Below are 19,109 nucleotides of genomic sequence, written 5' to 3' on the forward strand. Positions count from 1 at the left end.
AGGTGTGATTTTTCTTTTTTGTTTGCCTTTGTGGACATGATGTGTGGTCTAGTCATGGGTGCGCTCATGAAAAACACGCTTGTGCTGGACTAACCCACAGTAAGCACAAATAGACGCTCTGAAAGTAATTTAATTGCCTGTGATTGCGTGTTGCTATTAAAGTGTGTTCCCTTCATTTCCCCTACCGCAGCATTATTCTGTTTTAACCACATGAACCCAAGCATACATGCCTACTCTGGGCAAGTGTGATGATAGGTGAACATTTAGCATTAATAGGCAAACAAACATTCACACGAAAAATCTGATCTACAAGCTCACAATTGTGTTGCATTATGTCACATTGTGAGCTTGTAGATCAGTTGTGTTTTGGTGAAGAGGTTTGGTGTAGAGGGAAAAGGTAGGGGAGCAAGTATGGAGCCCTGTACTACGTAGGTCTCCAGTCAGCTAAATATAGGGTTGAATTAAATAGTTAAGTTGAGTGCCATTAGTCTTTAAATGACTACAAAATGACAGCTGGACCTAAAGGATCTTTAGTCTTCAGGCACCTTTTTTTCATAACAAAGACCATTCTCTCTCTTCTCGTTCTCTCTTTTTCTCTCTCTCATGGTCTGTGCAAGTGTTGACGGTCCAAAATAGAACTGTGCTCTTGGTGGTCAGGTGGTTAGCATGCATATATATTATGACTGAAGCCTGCAGGACCATATTATCAGTTGGTTTCATAGGTATGTGAATTGTATTTACCAGAAAGAGATAGAGGCAGAGTTTGTGTCAGTTTCGCAGGTTCTCTGAAACTTCCAAAATCAACTTCCTACTTCCTGTGTCATGAACAAACAGCATACAACATCGGTTTTCTATTCATATTGTCTGCAAGACTGCGACATCCTAGCTAGACCAAATCCTCACCACACACATTCAGAAAAATCTCATACTGTAATTGTTTTTTTCTTTTTCCTTTTTGTTTTCAAATCTCACATCATGACATGTATGATGTACAACCACTGATAACAAATGCAAACATCTTCCATTATGCTCCTGCTCTCTTCTTGTTTAATACAACTTTGTTTTCTCATTTGCCTGTTGTATTTGTTTAACCAAATCGTCCATACCAAGCTGTACTTGTCCAGTATCACAGCGGGATGCCTTCCTTGTCCTGGATTTTGGCCTTGACGTTCTCAATGTTATCACTTGGTTCAACCTCTAGGGTGATGGTCTTGCCGGTAAGGGTCTTCACAAAAATCTGCATGTTTTCACAATCCGAGATGTTACTGTACACAGCGGTAAGATATCCTACAGATTAACTATCGGTATAGTATCTGTCTATCTTACTATCTCAGGTCTCTCTTAAATTAAGTCAAACAGCGTTCACAAGAGGTGATCGAACTCTTTCTTTTATGTTGGCAGCCGGTGACATCACAGTTATGGCTGGTCAGGCCTTCCTTGTCTTGGATCTTTGCTTTGACATTCCCTTGGCTCAACTTCTAGCGTGATGGTCTTGCTAGTGAGTGTCTTGACAGGCCATTTCAAGGCCATAACATCTTGAGTCATTTTAGTCATGTCATGTTAAATATTTGCAAGTCCTGTAAACCAATCGTCCTCAAAGTGGGGCCCAGGGACTCCCAGGGTTCCTTATATACCCTTACAGGTCTGTAACTCCACTGATGTAGACAAATTAGGAAAATATCTCAAAAAAGAGAGGGGGGAAAAAAGAAAACGTTTAAACACTTAATTACTACTTAGTACTTAGTTGACAGGTCCTGGCCGACCAATTCTTGAGGCGTTACCCTGGCCTTTGGCCTGGTGCAAAGCACAGGGCCATATTGTATCAAACCTTATTGCACTTAGTGTTCAGATATGTGTTGATGGTGTTGATGAGTTCCTTCTCCTCCTCTAAGCTGACGTCCAGATATTCCTCCTCGTGGCGAGGAATGGCATCCATAGCCTCGGTAACCATCTCGAATGTGTCGTCCTCAGTCAGTGACGAGTCGGTGGCCTCGGAGTCCGGAGACTCGGGCAGATGGCCCTCGTGCTCTTCCAACAGCTGAGTTGCGGCCTGGAAGTTTCCATTTGTTATTCTCAGAGCTGATAGCAACAGCATAGCCGCTGACCGCTGGTTACCCTCGGTGTATTTCAGTGCCGCCTCACAGCCCGCCCTCTGAAAACCCAAATGTGACAACACTTCCAGCTTCTCCTCGGTGCCAGTGGCAGGCTGTCCCTCTCCTCCTGTTCGACTCATCCACTGCCTGGTCGGAGCAGAAGAGTCGAAGAGGATATTGTATGCTGTATTTATCTCTCCGTTTGTCTCATGAAGAGCCCTTGATGCATCTCTCCTGGAGAAACCCATTTCTTTCAGATTTGTTATTCCTTCCTCTATGGCTCTGTCCCTCTCTCTCTCTTTGTCCCTCTTCTCCTGATTCTCCTGTCTCCTGGTCGTAATCAGCATGACAGCCTGGTCTGTGTCTCCCTGACAGGCTCTAAGGGCAAGTCTGCACTCTCTCTCGCTGAAACCTATAATCATCAGCTGGTTCATCTTTTCATCGTCCACAGTGAGACGACTGTATGACGACTCCACCTGCTCTAGCTTCTGTCTGGCGAGCGTGTCGTTCCCCTCGATGTATGACAGCAAACTCTGGAGGAGGTACAGTCGTAGAAACAACACCTCGTGTTTCTCTTTGCTACCCTTGATGGACAACAGCCGGTCCTGCTGTTTCCCGTAACACCGCGTAAAACAGGTCTCTGCCTTCTCGAGGCGGCGCTTGCCGTCCTCCAGACAGGACCATGCCTCCAGAGCACGGTAACACCAGACAATGTCCAACTGCAGCACCGCATAGTTGTCTACTTGGTTCAACAGGGCCGAGCCACACTGGCTAAATTGCTCATCAGCGTGAAGCAGGTGGCAAAGAGCATCATCAAACTGCCTCGTCTTCATCAGAGTGCGACCTTTCTCGTGAAGACCGAGGGCCAGGATCAGTGCCTTCTGTTCGTCATGAGGGATTTTCAAAGGGTTTCCTCTCTGGTCGGCGAGCTCCACGAACGGTGTGCGGTGCGGATCATCCGGAAGCTCAGACAGGAGCTGGAATCCTTTGCTTGTTCTCTCAAGGTCATGTTTCTGTTTCTTTTTTGTCTCCTCGTCCGAGACCTGTTGTTTCCTGTCGTCCTCGCTCACCTTGAGCACCATAATCTTACTGTTGTTCCCTACCTTCTGTAAATCCAGAGGCAGGTCCGCCGACAGCGTTTTCCCGTTCAGAATCAATCTGAGGTCCTTCATGCCGTACTCGTCTGCAATCCTGTCCATGACGTCCTGCGCCCAAACGTTCAGTTTGGTCTCCAGGTAATGTTTCTTTTTCCCTTCCTTCCTAAATTCCTTGGGAATCAGCAGTTCCAGCGTGGCGACGCTGGTCTCTTTGTACGTCTGGTTTCCTCTTCCTCTCTGCACCGCCTGCACTCTGATCCGCTCCAGAGCGTGTCCAGCCTCCAGCGCGTCCACAGACAGCAGGGACGCATAGCGCTCCGCCAGCCCCTGCATGTGCTGGAATCCAGGCTGAGTGTCCTCTTGGGTGAAAGGAGAGCACCACAGCTGGACCTTCTCCTCTCTCAGCTGTGTCCTCAGCTTTGCCTCGAGGTTCAAATCCGCCATCGCCGCCCGAGTGTTTTGTATACGTTCAAAACGATAGACGATTTTCTATCACCGTGTGTGATGGACAAATAGTTCTTGTTATTTATTTATTTATCTTGAATAGATGTTTGTCTTTGTTCGAGGTAACACACTATTGTGACGAACGGATACGGTTTGAATTCTTGAATATCGAATAGCCGTTGTCTTTCATCAAGGTAGCAGCATCAGCTTGGCCAACAAATTGTCATAAAGGGTCTCTGCAGGATGGTCGAATACTGTTTGCTGTTACTAATCTCTGTGTTGCTTATCTGACATTGCTACTACTACTTAAGAAGAGTAATTACATGTGTCATCATGACACTGTCAAACACACACAACGGTTGCCAAACAACACAGATTTGGGCCTGTTTCATCCCTTATGTATCCCTTTCATGGCCATGTTCGCATTAGTGTTACCCATGCCCAATTATGGAATCCAGGCCAGACTATGACATCATATTGATGACATTTTAGGACTTAGCAGTTGCTTGCCAGCAAAGATCAATCTCTGCTGTTCAAGTAAACGGATGGGGACCCGTCTTGGTGTGGCCAGGGAAAAGGGAATGGAGACTCTTCGATTTCAGACTTGTCTATGCTGTCTGCTCTGTGGACTAGTTTAAGCTTAACACTTGCTGGTCTGCTTAACAAGGCTACATTTAAGTCATTGACAACATAAACATCTACCTGTATCACCTGCTCTCCTTTGCATATAGTGACTCTCTGTATCTGCCTAAAACAGATAGAGGCATGCGACCTGGGCCAAACGTGGTCCTGTCAGGTTTGGCTAACTGTGTGTCGCTCTATGTAATGGCATAGTAGATCTGGGCTGGGATAACTGAGACATCAGCTCCTGTGTCAATCTTAAACGTGACTTTATGGTTTCTTACAGCAAAAACAGCCTGCATCTACTGAGCCTAGGAACAAGGGAGCGTGATCATTACATTCTGTCTCTGCAAGATGTACTGTTTTGGTAGATTTACATACTTTACTGTAATGGCCTCTCTTTTCACATGTATGTCATGTAACCTCTCTGGCTCATGGACACTGTGCTTTGGCATCACCTGGGGACTCTCCACATCTGTAGCATGTCTGGCGATCAGATGATGGCTGTGGCTTTGCTGATGAGTGCTTTGGGTGATGAGGGGTCTTGGGTGTGAATGAGTTTTTGTCTTCTGCCTTTGGTTATTGCATCAATCCATCCATTTCAATTTATTTTCCACTTGTATGGTGCTTGCACAGATGATGAAACAAACTGTTTAAGTATTTTAATTTGTGTATTTGTGGAAAAACATAAAAGAAATACAAACATTTCTTGTGACCTTAAACAAAATATTGCCTATATTCTCACACATTTTAATGTCTCTCAAATTCCACTCTTGACTCACACAATCTACAGTATTTAGCCTAATCCACACAGTAACTAAACAAGCTATTATCTTTGGCCTTTTGAGTTCTCACAACTATATTATACACACAAACACAACAGTCACAAGCAAAATTATGACACATTATGATATAAACAATACAGAAACACACATAAATAGTAAATACATAATATTGTACATATTGTACAAAAAAAGTATAAATAGGTATAAAATATTCACTTTGTGCAGAGCTACAGTAACAGTGAGGTCGTTACAAACTGGGAGCGCAACGGGTAAACGATGAGAAAATGCATCTGCAAATATTCTCGCATCAAACTGTATAGAGCGTCGCAGTCCCTCCCCCTTTCAGAACGACGAGTGGCCCAGGAAATTAATCCCAATGCATTTTTCCCATAGGCATTTCAAAACTTCTTTATTTAAAGACCTTTTAAGCGTCGTACGATGTCAACTCTTGTTGTGACAAATCATGACAACACACACAATATTTTGGACCAAACAAATAATTACAAAGAAGAAAAACAACCGTTCTTTTCTACTTTCTAATTCTTTGTTTGGCCCGAAATGTTTTGTGTGTTGTCATGATTTGTCACGACAAGAGTTGGCTTCGTACGACGCTTAAAAGGTCTTTAAATAAATACGTTTTGAAATGCCTATGGGAAAAATGCATATTCATTTCCTGGGCCACTCGTTGTTCTGAAAGGGGGAGGGACTGCGACGCTCTATAGGCATGAAAAATAGGCCGTGTTCCAAATGCAAAGTGTCAATTCATCACAGTGTATTCATGTTCTGACTGTGTGGATGTATTCATGAAATCGGCTCACATATATACTTTGCGACAAATTCATTGCACGAAAATAACACAACAAAGTACAGTGTAATAAATCTTTGGTGAGAAATTATGTCTGAACAGTCTGAAACTGTTACTTTTTGGAAAATAGAAAAAAATGGTTCATGTTCTAATGGTTCAAGTGTAGTCACAAATTAATACTTTTCATTTGTTCAATAAAAAAAAGTTATTAAGTTAAAAACTTTTGAAAGACGCATACACACACACACACACACACACACACACACACACACACACACACACACACACACACACACACACTGCTATTTTTGGTACTTTTGTGAGCCACCGTAGTATGACGCAGTAGGCCAGTAGTAGGGCATTACTTTATGGGGGGGGGGGGATCATAAAAATAATGAAATATGGAGTTACAAGGTTTCCAGCCTGACAACAAGGAATATACAGTACATAGAAGCTACAGATGGTCATCCTCATTCTCTGCTCCGGAGCCTTCGCGATCCACCTCCGACTGGTCTGGAAGAGAAAGGTTGATCACAGTTCATCCCTACAGCCAGTTCATCGACCTTTTCCTAATCTGTGCATGTGATTGTTTGACTAGACTAGAGAGTGTGTGTGGTTACTGGTTTCGAGCCTCTTCTGAGAACAGCGGCGAGAATGTTCCCTATAAGAAATCTATGCATATACTTTGAGAGAATCCATATCATCATCCCAAGGTTGAAGGACCACCGTAAAGATTGGTTCTGCAATGTTTTTTGAATTCTCAGAATTGTTTCCACCCAGTTTGGGATTACATTGAACTTGGATAGATATATCCATCGTCTGGCTGACACCGGGGCTCCACCGGGCGCGTCAGCGTTGCGTCTCCATCACCGTCAGGGAATGTTCCCTTTTTAATCAATGAAGGGTGGCTCCACTGCCCGCGTTGCGTTGCGTGACTGCATTAAAATTGCCCCGGTTCATTTTTTGACTCGCGCAACGGAGACGCAATGTGCCCGTGGAGCCCCGGTGTACTGCGAGACTACCCCACAGCACAAGAGGGCGCCAGAGACTCATACCTGGCCTGAAGGAGGCGTTGAGAGAGGCCAACATGCGCAGCATGAAGGATGCTGGGACAGTAATGGTGTTCCTGGTTTCCTCCAACATCAGCTCATTACGGCTAATTACCTGTAAGACAACAGCATATCACACACACACACACACACACACAGTTAGAAATTGCTTTATTGTTGAGCAAACAGATTAAATTATGCCATTGTAGACATTTAAGATGATAAACAAAACAAGTATTTGACCTCTTCAGCCAGCTTCCTGTTAAAGGATGGATGCTCTTCCATGGGAGACCAAATCTTGATGTTGTAATCTATCCCCGATGTGGCCAGAACTAAAACAAATAACACACAAACACAGTTAAAAAGAAAGACTTTCCATTATGCCTGCTTGTTTCCGCCCTACGGTCATAATCAAAGGGGCATTATGTCTGTGAGGAAAGAGAGAGAGAGAGAGAGAGAGAGAGAGATAGAGCGAGAGAGAGAGAGAAGGCTTATGGTTGTTGGGAGAGAGAGAGAGAGAGAGAGAGAGAGAGAGAGACAGAGTGAGAGAGGGGTGCACTGACGTGGTTCATAGGGGTGCGGTTGTAGACAGTTGACTACATGGTTGTCGGCCTCCAGCATCATCAGGTGCTCGGCGGTGGTCCGGTCCCAGATGAAGATGTGTCCACAGTCGGAGCCGCTCAGCACAAACCTGTCCCCCCAGAAGCACGCGTCCTTGGTCTGAGAACCAATGGACAGCAAAGCAGTGAGCACGACATCGTTGAAACATTGAGCATCTCTCTCTCTCTCTCTCTCTCTCTCGCTAGACACCGTGTATGAGTGGTCCCTTACCATGGTCCTGGAGTTGCGGTGGCCTTTGTAGACCATTTGGATCCCAGGCTTCCTGACTTGCCGTGACTCGCTCTCTTCCAGCTCACGTCTCTCTTTGCGACTCCGGAAAATCTCCTGAATGCGCGCCGCAGCAGAGCGCCTTGACCAGAACCAACCAACCAACCAACCAATACGTTATTTGCTTCCTCCAGTTCTCATTGTCAAACGTTTTTGTCAAACAATTTAATCCAACACACAAATCCAAATACAGTACATAAACGTTGATGAAGATCAAAATAACTGTTGAGAATCACTCCAAACTTTTAAAGATCATGCTTGTCCAAGGTCATCGCAAACCCATTGACGTTGTTAATGACACACTTGTTTCCAATCTCAACTACAAACCGGTTAACACTGTTAGTGACTGGAGTTAGCATGGGGCCAAACAATTACCTTAGCACTCGTTCTCCTATAACTAATCCTCTGAGATTAAACCTACAGGAAGAAACAAGCAAATGAAAGAAGTAATATGATTCTGTTTTGATGAACTGGTGCCTACTAAGATATCAAGCATACTGGCACTGAAGTGCAACACTATGTTGCTTAGAGGATGTTTTGTTTTGTGGGGTGTTCTCTATTTGATAGAATATCTTGTAATCGTAATCGGGGCTTGTGTGCAGAAGGTAGCATATATATTTTTTATTAGGTAGTGTGAAACAATATAATTCTCCTCCGATGAGCAGCTGGATGCTCGAACATAAACAGTGGAAGTCAGCGGTTCTAGCAGTCAGCTCCAAGGTAGGTAAATCATGTAACCGTGAAGTAGGGAGGCTGTTGAAATAGATGTGTGCAATCGTCTGGGTCAATAGAGCGTCGCAGTCCCGTCCCCTTTCGTCACGACGTGAGACCCAGAAGTGAATTTTCTCCATAGGCTTTTCAAAAAGTATTTATTTAAAGACGTTTACATTTGGACAAAGCCAACTCGAGTTGTGACAAATCATGACAACAAACAACATTTTGGGCCGAACAAATAATTACAGAACAAAGAAAAACAACAAAAAAAGTGTAACCTGCCGCTTTCTTCTTTTTTCTAATTATTTGTTCGGCCCGAACGATTTTGTTGTCATGATTTGTCATGATTTGTCACAACTCGAGTTGGCTTTGTACAAGGCATAAAAAGGTCTTTAAATAAATACTTTTTGAAATGTCTATGAGGAAAATGAACGGGGAATCATTTCCTGGGCCCTGGTAGGGGGCAGGACTGCGACGCTCTATAGTTGTTAGGAAAACAAAGTGCCCACCTGTCCCCCCAATGCAGCGGAGGCTGTGTGGGAGCCACCTCGTCCTCTCTATCATCCCTGTCCGCCTGCTGTGACCTCACACCACCTGACAGGGCCGTTCCTTCGCCTGAGCCGGTCGACGGGGTTGCAGGGCTCGCTTCTCCACCAATCCTGCAATGCCCCAAAAAACACAAAACAACAACGTGGTTGGTCTTATTTTAGTTCAAGGTTTGGGTGCACATTATAGAGACTTTTTTCCTCTTTTCTGCACACCTGACGCTAATCAGACCACCACCCCGCCAAAATGGAATTTGTTGGGTTATTTCTACTTTAGTTAAATAAATATTGATGCCGTCCGTATTTTATACACTTTGTTTCTCATACTAACTACAAAACGCATATATACTGTACAGTATATAGTGTATATACTGTACAGTATATAGTGTATCTATAATACATACAACACAGTATCACATTTCTCATTCTCAGGGGTAGATGAGGTCAGTGTCGTGATCTTCATATATGGAGATGACCATATGGCATGACGTGTCACGAGGCGTGACCATAAATGGAGGTGTGATGTCACGAGGTGTGACCATATATTGAGGCGTGACAAAAACACACACTGATGGGGAAATGCCTTCGGTCGCAAGAACTGCGATCTTTCGGTCACAATAAGTAATTTTGTCACCCAAATCATGTTCGTCTATTTGTGCGAGAACCCCTTTTTGTGTTTCAAGCATCATGTTATACTTTAGCTATTGAAAAATAGCAGATCTACAAGCTCATAGCGTGGCACCGAGTGCCGCACTAGGAACTTATAGGTCTGCTATTTTTGAAAAATCATGCAAATGTGCCTCAAATCTTTCTGAGCGAACGTTTTTAACTCAAATCTTTGCTTCTGGGAGGTCCCTCCCTGGAACTACATATTTTCAGATGGGGATCCATGGCCACATACATATAATTCTGGCGGTCCTTTTACAGAGAACTGTCATGATTTAAAAATCAGGTCTAAATGGGTAAAAACGAGGACTTTGCTTTTTATTTGCTGGGATCACTGACGGAGGTACGGTACCAGTTCAGTTGGATGCTGCTGTCCGTGGACCCCTGCTGGGTGCCGTAGTGGAGGCTCAACACCGGCTCCGCTGCCGGCGGTGGCTGATGGCTCCCTCCCGACCCGGTGGTGGACTGGGGGTCGGGGTGACCCGGCCCCGCCGACAGTCCCTGATGTTGAGCGGGTCGATCGGCTCCAGCATCAGCGGGAGTTACATTGACTGGAAGAGATTGTTTTTGGGTGTGTGTGCACACGCAGAAAAATAATATATGGTTATTTGAATTGTTTTTCAAAAGGCCATATGGTTCCACAAAGGACCAATCAACTACTAATGTGCGTGCGTGTACAGAAGTAAGAGAACAGATACAGACAGTTTTATAGTTCCGTTACCTCTGGCCTGTGCTCGAGAGCGCATGCGGCTGCTCTGAGCCTCGCTGGCTTCCTCGAACCAGCGCGACATCATGTCCGAGATGCGCTGCAGCAGGGTCACGTCCGACTCCCCTGAACGGTACAAACAAGCCTTACGTTTCATCTCGGCAGAGAGAACGGAGTATATCAGACACATAGACACGTACATGCACAGGCACATTCTTAGCGTTAATGTAGCGTTAATGTAGCGTTAATTTCCACCGTTTGGGAACCGGTTCAGTTCAGAACCAGTTTTTAGTCCATGAGCCAGACCTCCAAAATTGGAACGTTAATTATGAATTGAGTGTGCAAAACCATACCTACAGTATATTACATTGTTTATAGGATCAATATAAGTAAATTAATATACCATAATCCTTCCACAGGAGTAGCTTTTTCATATTTATCACACATTTTCACCTACAGTAGGCCATGAAACCTCCCAATGAATTATTGTATTACACATTTTCTGAAATTGTACATTTAAATATGCAAATTTGTAGGAAAATATGAAAGAAATAGAAAATATGAAAAAGCTACTACTGTGGGAGGGTTATCATGTATTAATTTATGATTTTGCCCACTCAATTCATAATTAACATTCCAATTGTGGAGGTCTGGCTCATGGACTAAAGACGGGTTCTGAACTGAACCAGTTCCCAACCAGTGGAAAAGAGGTGTAGCCTACAAATGGAACAAAATGTAGCCAAAGGCACCATTTGGTTGCATTTGTAGTTCCTAGCTAATAGCTATCAATCTGAGGACCCCCCTAGAATATGCTCACAATGCCTGGGTATCCACAGACCCAGGCATTGATAACCACTGCCAGTGATATACAGCAGTTCATGTCTGCATAATTATGAACCCTTCACAATGTTGAGAAGTTCAGGCCATTCAAGGAGCTAATATCGCCATCTAGTGGATGTCTAGTGGATCACTGTGTTTCAGTAGTGAAATCCTTTGTGAAGTCAAATCAATGTGACTGAATGAATTCATTTAACTTTTGACTGGAAAATAGAGGAAATCGATGAAGACTGGAACTCATGTTAGCGAGTGAATGTATTAATAATAATAATAATAATAATAAGAGTGAATGTATTAATGCTCTGCCATACAACACTTTGTGAGTTTGTTCTAGATCTTTTTAAATGTTGACACACTGATCCTGGCTAAGGTGTGTGTGTGTGTGTGTGTGTGTGTGTGTGTGTGTGTGTGTGTGTGTGTGTGTGTGTGTGTGTGTGTGTGTGTGTGTGTGTGTGTGTGTGTGTGCGCGCGCGCATGTGTGTGTGTGTGTGTGCGTGTGTGTGTGTGTGTGTGTGTGTGTGTGTGTGTGTGTGTGTGTGTGTGTGTGTGTGTGTGTGTGTGTGTGTGTGTGTGTGTGTGTGTGTGTTTCTTACCGTCACGGCCCCTCTCGCTCTCTGGCCGCGCCAGGGGTCCAGTGTCAGACCAGTCTCCTCTCAGGCGGAGGCGTTTGACAGGGGGCTGAGAGAGAGAGAGATAGGGAGAGAAGTGGGGGAAGGGGGAGAGAGAGATAGAGAGAGAAGTGAGAGAGAGGTGAGACAGGGGAGAATGGAGAGAGAGAGAGACTCACAGCACAGGCAGGTTTATAAATAACCCACACTTCGCCTGATTTGATCCCATTACTTGCATGCTCAGTTACAGGTTTCAAATATATCACACAGGTTGAAAATGTAGGACATTCACTTGCACATTCACGTGTGCCTCAGTGTGTGTGTGTGTGTGTGTGTGTGTGTGTGTGTGTGTGTGTGTGTGTGTGTGTGTGTGTGTGTGTGTGTGTGCGTGTGTGCGTGCACGGTTGTCAGTGTGCGTGCACTTAAATATTTTGCTCTATCTGAATCTATTTCGAGTCTGTCAATCACCACACACTCTCTGGATGTACAGGAATCCATCTGCTCCCCCTCCCTCTCGAGCATGCACACACACACACACACACACACACACACACATGCATGCTGACATAAAAAGCGCAATGGTTTCCACACACGCACGCACAAACACAGCAGACTACTGGTGGCAGGACAGCGTTAGGATTGAGGAAGCACATTCCGTCCCACAAAGGACACTTTAGAAATCCCTTAGAAAATAGCTTAACCCATTTTGGGAGGGAACCCCTTTTGGTGTTTTAAACTTAAAGCATTATGTTATCTTTAAATATATATTCTTTCACAGCGAACTTTTGCTTCTGAGGGGTTCCTGGAATAACATATTTTCAGATGGGGGTCGGCGGCCAATTACATATATTTAGAAGACATTTGTAGAATCGTCCTCAGGTCTAAATGGGTTAAATAATCAATACCAGTGATTCTTTAACCCATTCATTGTCCGTCGTCCAAATCACATATGTCCAGTTTGATTACATTTTGACCGTATTCAATACTCATTGCAGAATGTACCTACAGTAAATGTTATCTGTAACTCACTGTACCGTTAAAGGACCTCTTTAAGTTAAAACATGACACACCAATGTGTACATTTCGATGGCTTGTAATTAGAGTAATAATAATACAGCAATTTTACATTAAATGGCATTTAGTAATAAAGGCAGTCTGGGACAATCCCATGCTGTGAGGTATAATGACTTTCCTCAAAATCATTTGAGATCCCTGGAAGTGGCCCTGGACCTGCAGTATCCTATCTGTGTTTATGATATAGTCGAATTTACTAAGTTTAGGCATGGTTTTAGTTCATTAAATTTACTTAAGGTTGAACCCACTGTTAGTGGGTTAAATGTAGGTATGATGTGGAGTCTGGTCATTTTGACCTGGAACATACTAATGTTGTCATTGTGCTTTGTTTCCTAACTTGTCGGTCTAGGCTGTTAGCGACCCCTAATGACAGCTTGTTGGTTCTCCAGAGACAATGAAAAAGGAACTCTGTTGGATGACGGATGCTTTACCAATAACAATGGTCCTCTAATGTAACTCTGTACCTTGTCTGTCACTCCTTTAGGGAGCATGTTTACGGTTTTGGACAACAATGTTTTCCATAATGTATTAGATAGCACGACGCAGTACGATTTTGTAAATGTCATACTGGTGGAAGCTGGGACCGGTGCCACTTTGGAAGAGTCATCAATGTAATGTGATGCCTGTTACGTTGTGTTCCGGTGGTTTGGAAGCCTATTACACAGGGCATGTTAAATCTTGTCGTGGTCAGATGATCCAATACCGCCCTGTGCCGTGTCAACTCTGCTGAAGCAATCGTATCGTAAAGGTTCACTTTACTGACGATTCTGTGGTCCTGATTCTTCTTAAACAGTACCGTATGCTTCCTACTGTCCTATACTGTACGGCAACAGTTCTAAGCAGCCACATTGCCTAAAAGAATACCTCTAGTAGGAAGCTCCCTTGCTAAATGAGAGCAGTGTTTGTGATTCTGATTCCACTTCCTCACCTCACGCTTAGTGTCCTGGGAGGGTCCCTTGATCTCGCGGGCGGCGTCGTCCTGTGGGTTGAACAGATAGAGGTAGTCACAGGCGAAGCTGGCCAGAATCTCCCGCCCGTCCGCGCTGTAACACAGCGAGGTGACGCGGTTCGCCTTGTTGTTCAGGAGGTGAGGCGGCACGAAGCGCACGCACATGCCCGACGCTCCACTTCCCGAATGGCATCCTGTATGTGTGTGGGGGACGAGATGGCATGTCAGGCAGAAAGACACACTCCTATTTCTATTGTCAACATTGGGAACCGTTCAAATTTAAATGTGGCAGGAGTTGAAGTGATCGATGTGTGTTTGCATCCCGATGACGTCGTCACTTTCCTTACCTGTGGCTATTGTTCCCAGCATGCGTCTGTCGTAGATGCGCACCGAGTTGTCAGAGCAGCCCGCGGCGAGGTAGAACGGGTCAAGAGGGTTGATAGCCATGGACGTCACTGCTCTCCGACAGTCAATGAGAATGTCCTGCATGAGAATAGCGCCACAACAACAACGCTTCAGTCCACAATGTGCAGTAGGTAGGGACTAGGGGCTGGAGTGGAAAACAATTTGTGAGTGGAAAATGTAGGTAACTATTCAGCGAAAGTCCTGCGAGTGTCATATAACATTTGCAACGTGGCTTAACCACTTAAGCCCTATTTAAAATTGCAACACGTTGACAAGATGACGCGCCGAGAATAGGGATGCCAGGGTTAAACTGGGTGAACTGTAGCCTGAAAGAGCCCTGTGCTTTTCTGGGCATAGAGGGGCGGGATCTAACTAGCGCTGGAAACCGACGGAAATCGGTCATGTTTTGAAGGTCCACCACACAGCGGAGAACACTGATGTCTCCACATTTGGATCGATGCCCCTCTGTGCTCCTATTGCTTTAACGAAATACAACGTTCACTCTCACTCCTGTGCCACTTTTTCTGCTGGGCTCGCCCAGGCTCCCCCCCCCCCCCTTTGAAAACAAAATGCATGTGGTCCCACCAGAGGCTGGGTGAACCCTGACCTAAATGGCATCCATCCACCTCTGCTACCCAGAACACAACACCAGTTCTGTACCTGTTTGCAGTTGCTTTCTATGCAGCTGGGCGAGTTGCGCACGTCGAACCAGCGGATGGCTCCGTCCTCTCCACAGGAAAGGAAGGAGTGCGGATCGTTGGGTACCGTCACTATCTGAAGGAAACCCACATTTTCCCCAAAGCACCATTACAGAAATAAGCTTTTGAGCTTTACATCATTATGGTGATTTCATGTCCTTCGATGTCATACGAATGAAATTTAAAGGGAACTTCTCAAAAACATTCTCTGTCAGTCAATCAGTCAATCAATCATTCAATCAAGCAAGCTATCTATCAATTAATCAATCAATCAGTTATCACAACGGTGTTTAAAAAGATGACGATGAAGATGAATTGTATCCTGCATTACAGTTTGATAATAACCTTCACCCCACATATACTTTCAAAAATAAAGTAATTTGTTCATTCACAGCCAAACACCCACTCTACAGCAGAAAAATAGATTCATACAGTATGCTTCATAGTAAGAAAGAAAGTACAGTAATTGTGAAATACATTTCTTAAATACCGGTATATTTACACACGCACGCGCACACACACACACACACACACACACACACACACACACAACACACACACACACACACACACACACACACACACACACACACACCTTGTATGCGGCTCCATTGTGACAGTGATATTGGTACTGCGTGGCAGCGCTGGGTCCCTTGGTGATGTTGGTATAGAAGATCTTGCCGTCCGCCGCTGCGGAGACCACCACGTGATCCCCGGTTTGGGGCATGAACTTAGCACTGTGAATGCTAGACTGATGCCTTGAGGTCACTACAGCCTTCACCTGAGCAATGAATGATAACATGAACATAGCACTGTGAATGCTAGACTGATGCCTTGAGGTCACTACAGCCTTCACCTGAGCAATGAATGATAACATGAACATAACACTGTGAATGCTAGACTGATGCCTTGAGGTCACTACAGCCTTCACCTGAGCAATGAATGATAACATGAACATAGCACTGTGAATGCTAGACTGATGCCTTGAGGTCACTACAGCCTTCACCTGAGCAATGAATGATAACATGAACATAACACTGTGAATGCTAGACTGATGCCTTGAGGTCACTACAGCCTTCACCTGAGCAATGAATGATAACATGAACATAACACTGTGAATGCTAGACTGATGCCTTGAGGTCACTACAGCCTTCACCTGAGCAATGAATGATAACATGAACATAGCACTGTGAATGCTAGACTGATGCCTTGAGGTCACTACAGCCTTCACCTGAGCAATGAATGATAACATGAACATAACACTGTGAATGCTAGACTGATGCCTTGAGGTCACTACAGCCTTCACCTGAGCAATGAATGATAACATGAACATAGCACTGTGAATGCTAGACTGATGCCTTGAGGTCACTACAGCCTTCACCTGAGCAATGAATGATAACATGAACATAACACTGTGATGCTAGACTGATGCCTTGAGGTCACTACAGCCTTCACCTGAGCAATGAATGATAACATGAACATAACACTGTGAATGCTAGACTGATGCCTTGAGGTCACTACAGCCTTCACCTGAGCAATGAATGATAACATGAACATAACACTGTGAATGCTAGACTGATGCCTTGAGGTCACTACAGCCTTCACCTGAGCAATGAATGATAACATGAACATAACACTGTGAATGCTAGACTGATGCCTTGAGGTCACTACAGCCTTCACCTGAGCAATGAATGATAACATGAACATAACACTGTGAATGCTAGACTGATGCCTTGAGGTCACTACAGCCTTCACCTGAGCAATGAATGATAACATGAACATAACACTGTGAATGCTAGACTGATGCCTTCATCATTTCACTGCAGGCTTCGCCTATAAGCCTAAACAATGCATACAGTAACAGTACATATACTTACTATTTCGCTGTATGGGTTCGTGACGACCAGATTGCCATCGTCTGATCCTGACAAGATGTATTCTCCTGTTTCGCTCCAGCATAGTGAGTTGACCTGCCGCCACAGGGAAAAGGAGTTATTTTCAGAGGGAGGCTACCAGAGGATTGCATGCATCTCCAACAGGTATTGCAGTATCAATACTGCAATGTAGAAAGCGGTAATCAAAATGTACTCGTGCAAAGTTATGGCATTGCCATCAAAATATACGTAAAGTACCAAAAGTAAAAGTAATCTTTATGAAGAATGTCCCGTTTCACAAGGTATCATGTATAAAATGTTATGTATTCAAATCTATCTTTTCAAAATAGCAGATCTACAAACTCACAATGGCAATATTCAAATAGCCAAAGGTTAAGGTATGTTTTATTCTTAAAATTATAACAACAATAACAACAATATATCACAACTTCCTCTTCATTTAGCTATGGATCCGGATCTTCAAACAGCTAAATCAACAATATGTTGTTGATGTTTTTTTTATAAATTAATTAATAATTAAATGCAGAACCAGGTTTGTGATGGTATATCATTGGCAGAATCAACTTTGTTTCTTTTTTATGCACTAAAAGAGTGAAATATATCTCGCCCACCTTTGGTGTTACATCTTGGCAAGGTACAGAATAACACACGCCAAACCTCTACCAAAGTGTCCTATTGCTGTACAAATACTTTCTGGTTTAAAGGTTAATGCCATTATTTGTGGAGGGAGTTACAAGTGCCAAGAGTGTTTTATTATCACAATTAGAATCATCATGACTAAATGAATAGAATACAATTAAAAGTTGAAATGAACTTGGAACATTTAAAAATATATATAAAAAAGCATTTAGAGGCAAATACGAACTAATTAATTGATTCATTCATTTTATTATTATGAGTGACTGGACTTGTCTGGACTTACAGAGCCTTCATGCACATCTAATGTAGACTGAAGTCTGAGACGCTGTATAAAGTCTTTGCTTCCTGAAAAAGGGATTAATAAATAAATACAGAGGTATTAAATAATGACATTTACACAGCCTACAATAAGAATAAATAATACACAAAACATTGCTTAAAATTTATATTATTGTATTTCATTTGTTTCATTTATTTCAACGTGTACTATAAAGTAGCCTATACTATAACGTTTATTTTATTTATTTTATTACTTTTCCACATGTATATGTTATTATTAAATGTATAATGTGGCGTAGGCCTTGTTTTCATATGTGGACCAGCTTTTTAGGGTTCAACTATAATAGCCATTCAAACATAAATAAACAACGATGAGGCAACGTGTTGACCATGAACAGGCAAAGATAGATGACCATTGCACTGCAATGGTCATCTATCTTTGCCTGTTCATCAACTCGGTGGAAAGCCTATTCAACATCCAATAATGAACAACATCAATATATATTTTGAAGGATAAAACCCCCATCTAATTTGAATGTATTTGTTCTTACTTAAAAAGTTGCTCCTGGTGAAGTTTGTGTCGCTGGAACAGATGGAGCGGTTCCTGATGTCCCAAATTAGACCGCTGGAGCGGGGCATGTTGTCAAAGGAAAGTCCCTCGATCCTTGGCTGTTGCCTGTGTATAACCTTAGTGCTATGTTATAATAAGTAGTACTGTATTGTTAGTAATATCGCGCCTGCATACATTTTGTGTTACTTTGGTTCTTTCAAATCACGATCGTCCTGTAGTAAACGAACCGTGCCTTTACTCGAAGTTCAGTGTGACAGTTCAAGACGAGTCTTTACAGTTGTTGTTGTAGCCGATCGCATGAGTTCTGAAGTTGTCACTAGCCGTATGACAGCCGTCTGGCTGGGGGTGGGGTGGGGGGGCTGTCTGCTGGCTGGGTGGGGGTGGTTTAGGGAGCGCAGGCGCAGGTTCAGAATTTAAATATTCCATAGGCCTATATCATGATGTTATGATTTTGGAAATGTATGTGTTTTTTGTTTGTTTGTTTGTTTGTTATTTCCTCGCCGTTTGACATTCATGTCACTTATTGTGTCACTGTTGTCTTTTTCACCTATAAAAAAGTAAAAAAGAATAATAATTTATTTGATTTTACCACTAGGTTAACTATTAAATTCAACACGAAATGTATTTATACACCTTAAAGAATAAAGACAGAGAGAGAGAGAGAGAGAGAGAGAGTGTGTGTGTGTGTGTGTGTGTGTGTGTGTGTGTGTGTGTGTGTGTGTGCGCGCGCGCGCGCGCGAG

At 43.5% G+C, this 19,109-nt stretch overlaps 2 protein-coding genes across 3 annotated transcripts; both read right to left on the minus strand.

The window, feature by feature from the left end:
• Nucleotides 1-1,607: 1,607 nt before the first annotated feature.
• On the minus strand, nt 1,608-3,708 carry LOC310854213 (NEDD8 ultimate buster 1-like). Its single transcript, XM_083758762.1, has one exon. The coding sequence runs from the start codon at nt 3,632-3,634 to the stop codon at nt 1,823-1,825; it is 1,812 nt and encodes a 603-aa protein (XP_083614888.1). The 5' UTR covers nt 3,635-3,708; the 3' UTR covers nt 1,608-1,822.
• A 1,194-nt stretch (nt 3,709-4,902) lies between these two features.
• LOC310854212 (DDB1- and CUL4-associated factor 6-like) lies at nt 4,903-18,685 on the minus strand. 2 transcript variants are annotated; one of them, XM_083758760.1, is made up of 17 exons: nt 18,349-18,685; nt 17,802-17,863; nt 16,862-16,954; nt 15,580-15,765; nt 14,947-15,060; nt 14,229-14,364; nt 13,861-14,075; nt 11,844-11,928; nt 10,429-10,539; nt 10,060-10,258; nt 9,006-9,155; nt 8,158-8,199; nt 7,726-7,864; nt 7,458-7,614; nt 7,138-7,226; nt 6,901-7,009; nt 4,903-6,358 (listed from the first exon to the last, which is right to left on the minus strand). In XM_083758760.1, exons 1-17 carry the CDS (start codon nt 18,434-18,436, stop codon nt 6,300-6,302), a joined length of 2,034 nt encoding a protein of 677 aa, XP_083614886.1. In that variant the 5' UTR covers nt 18,437-18,685; the 3' UTR covers nt 4,903-6,299. The 2 variants fall into 2 exon arrangements, with proteins under 2 accessions (XP_083614886.1, XP_083614887.1); XM_083758761.1 differs by lacking the exon at nt 8,158-8,199.
• Nucleotides 18,686-19,109: the final 424 nt, after the last annotated feature.

Source organism: Protomyctophum parallelum (assembly GCF_964188405.1).
Source record: "Protomyctophum parallelum genome assembly, chromosome: 23".
NCBI classification, from domain to species: domain Eukaryota; kingdom Metazoa; phylum Chordata; class Actinopteri; order Myctophiformes; family Myctophidae; genus Protomyctophum; species Protomyctophum parallelum.

Excerpts from the sequence above, each read along its gene's own strand:
- LOC310854212 (XM_083758760.1), bottom strand. The coding sequence starts at position 18,436 with ATGCCCCGCTCCAGCGGTCTAATTTGGGACATCAGGAACCGCTCCATC. Across the intron at positions 15,766-16,861 it reads CGAACCCATACAGCGAAATA|GTGAAGGCTGTAGTGACCTC; the intron begins GTAAGTATATGT and ends TTCATTGCTCAG. Across the intron at positions 7,615-7,725 it reads ACCGCAACTCCAGGACCATG|ACCAAGGACGCGTGCTTCTG; the intron begins GTAAGGGACCAC and ends ATTGGTTCTCAG.
- LOC310854213 (XM_083758762.1), bottom strand. The coding sequence starts at position 3,634 with ATGGCGGATTTGAACCTCGAGGCAAAGCTGAGGACACAGCTGAGAGAG.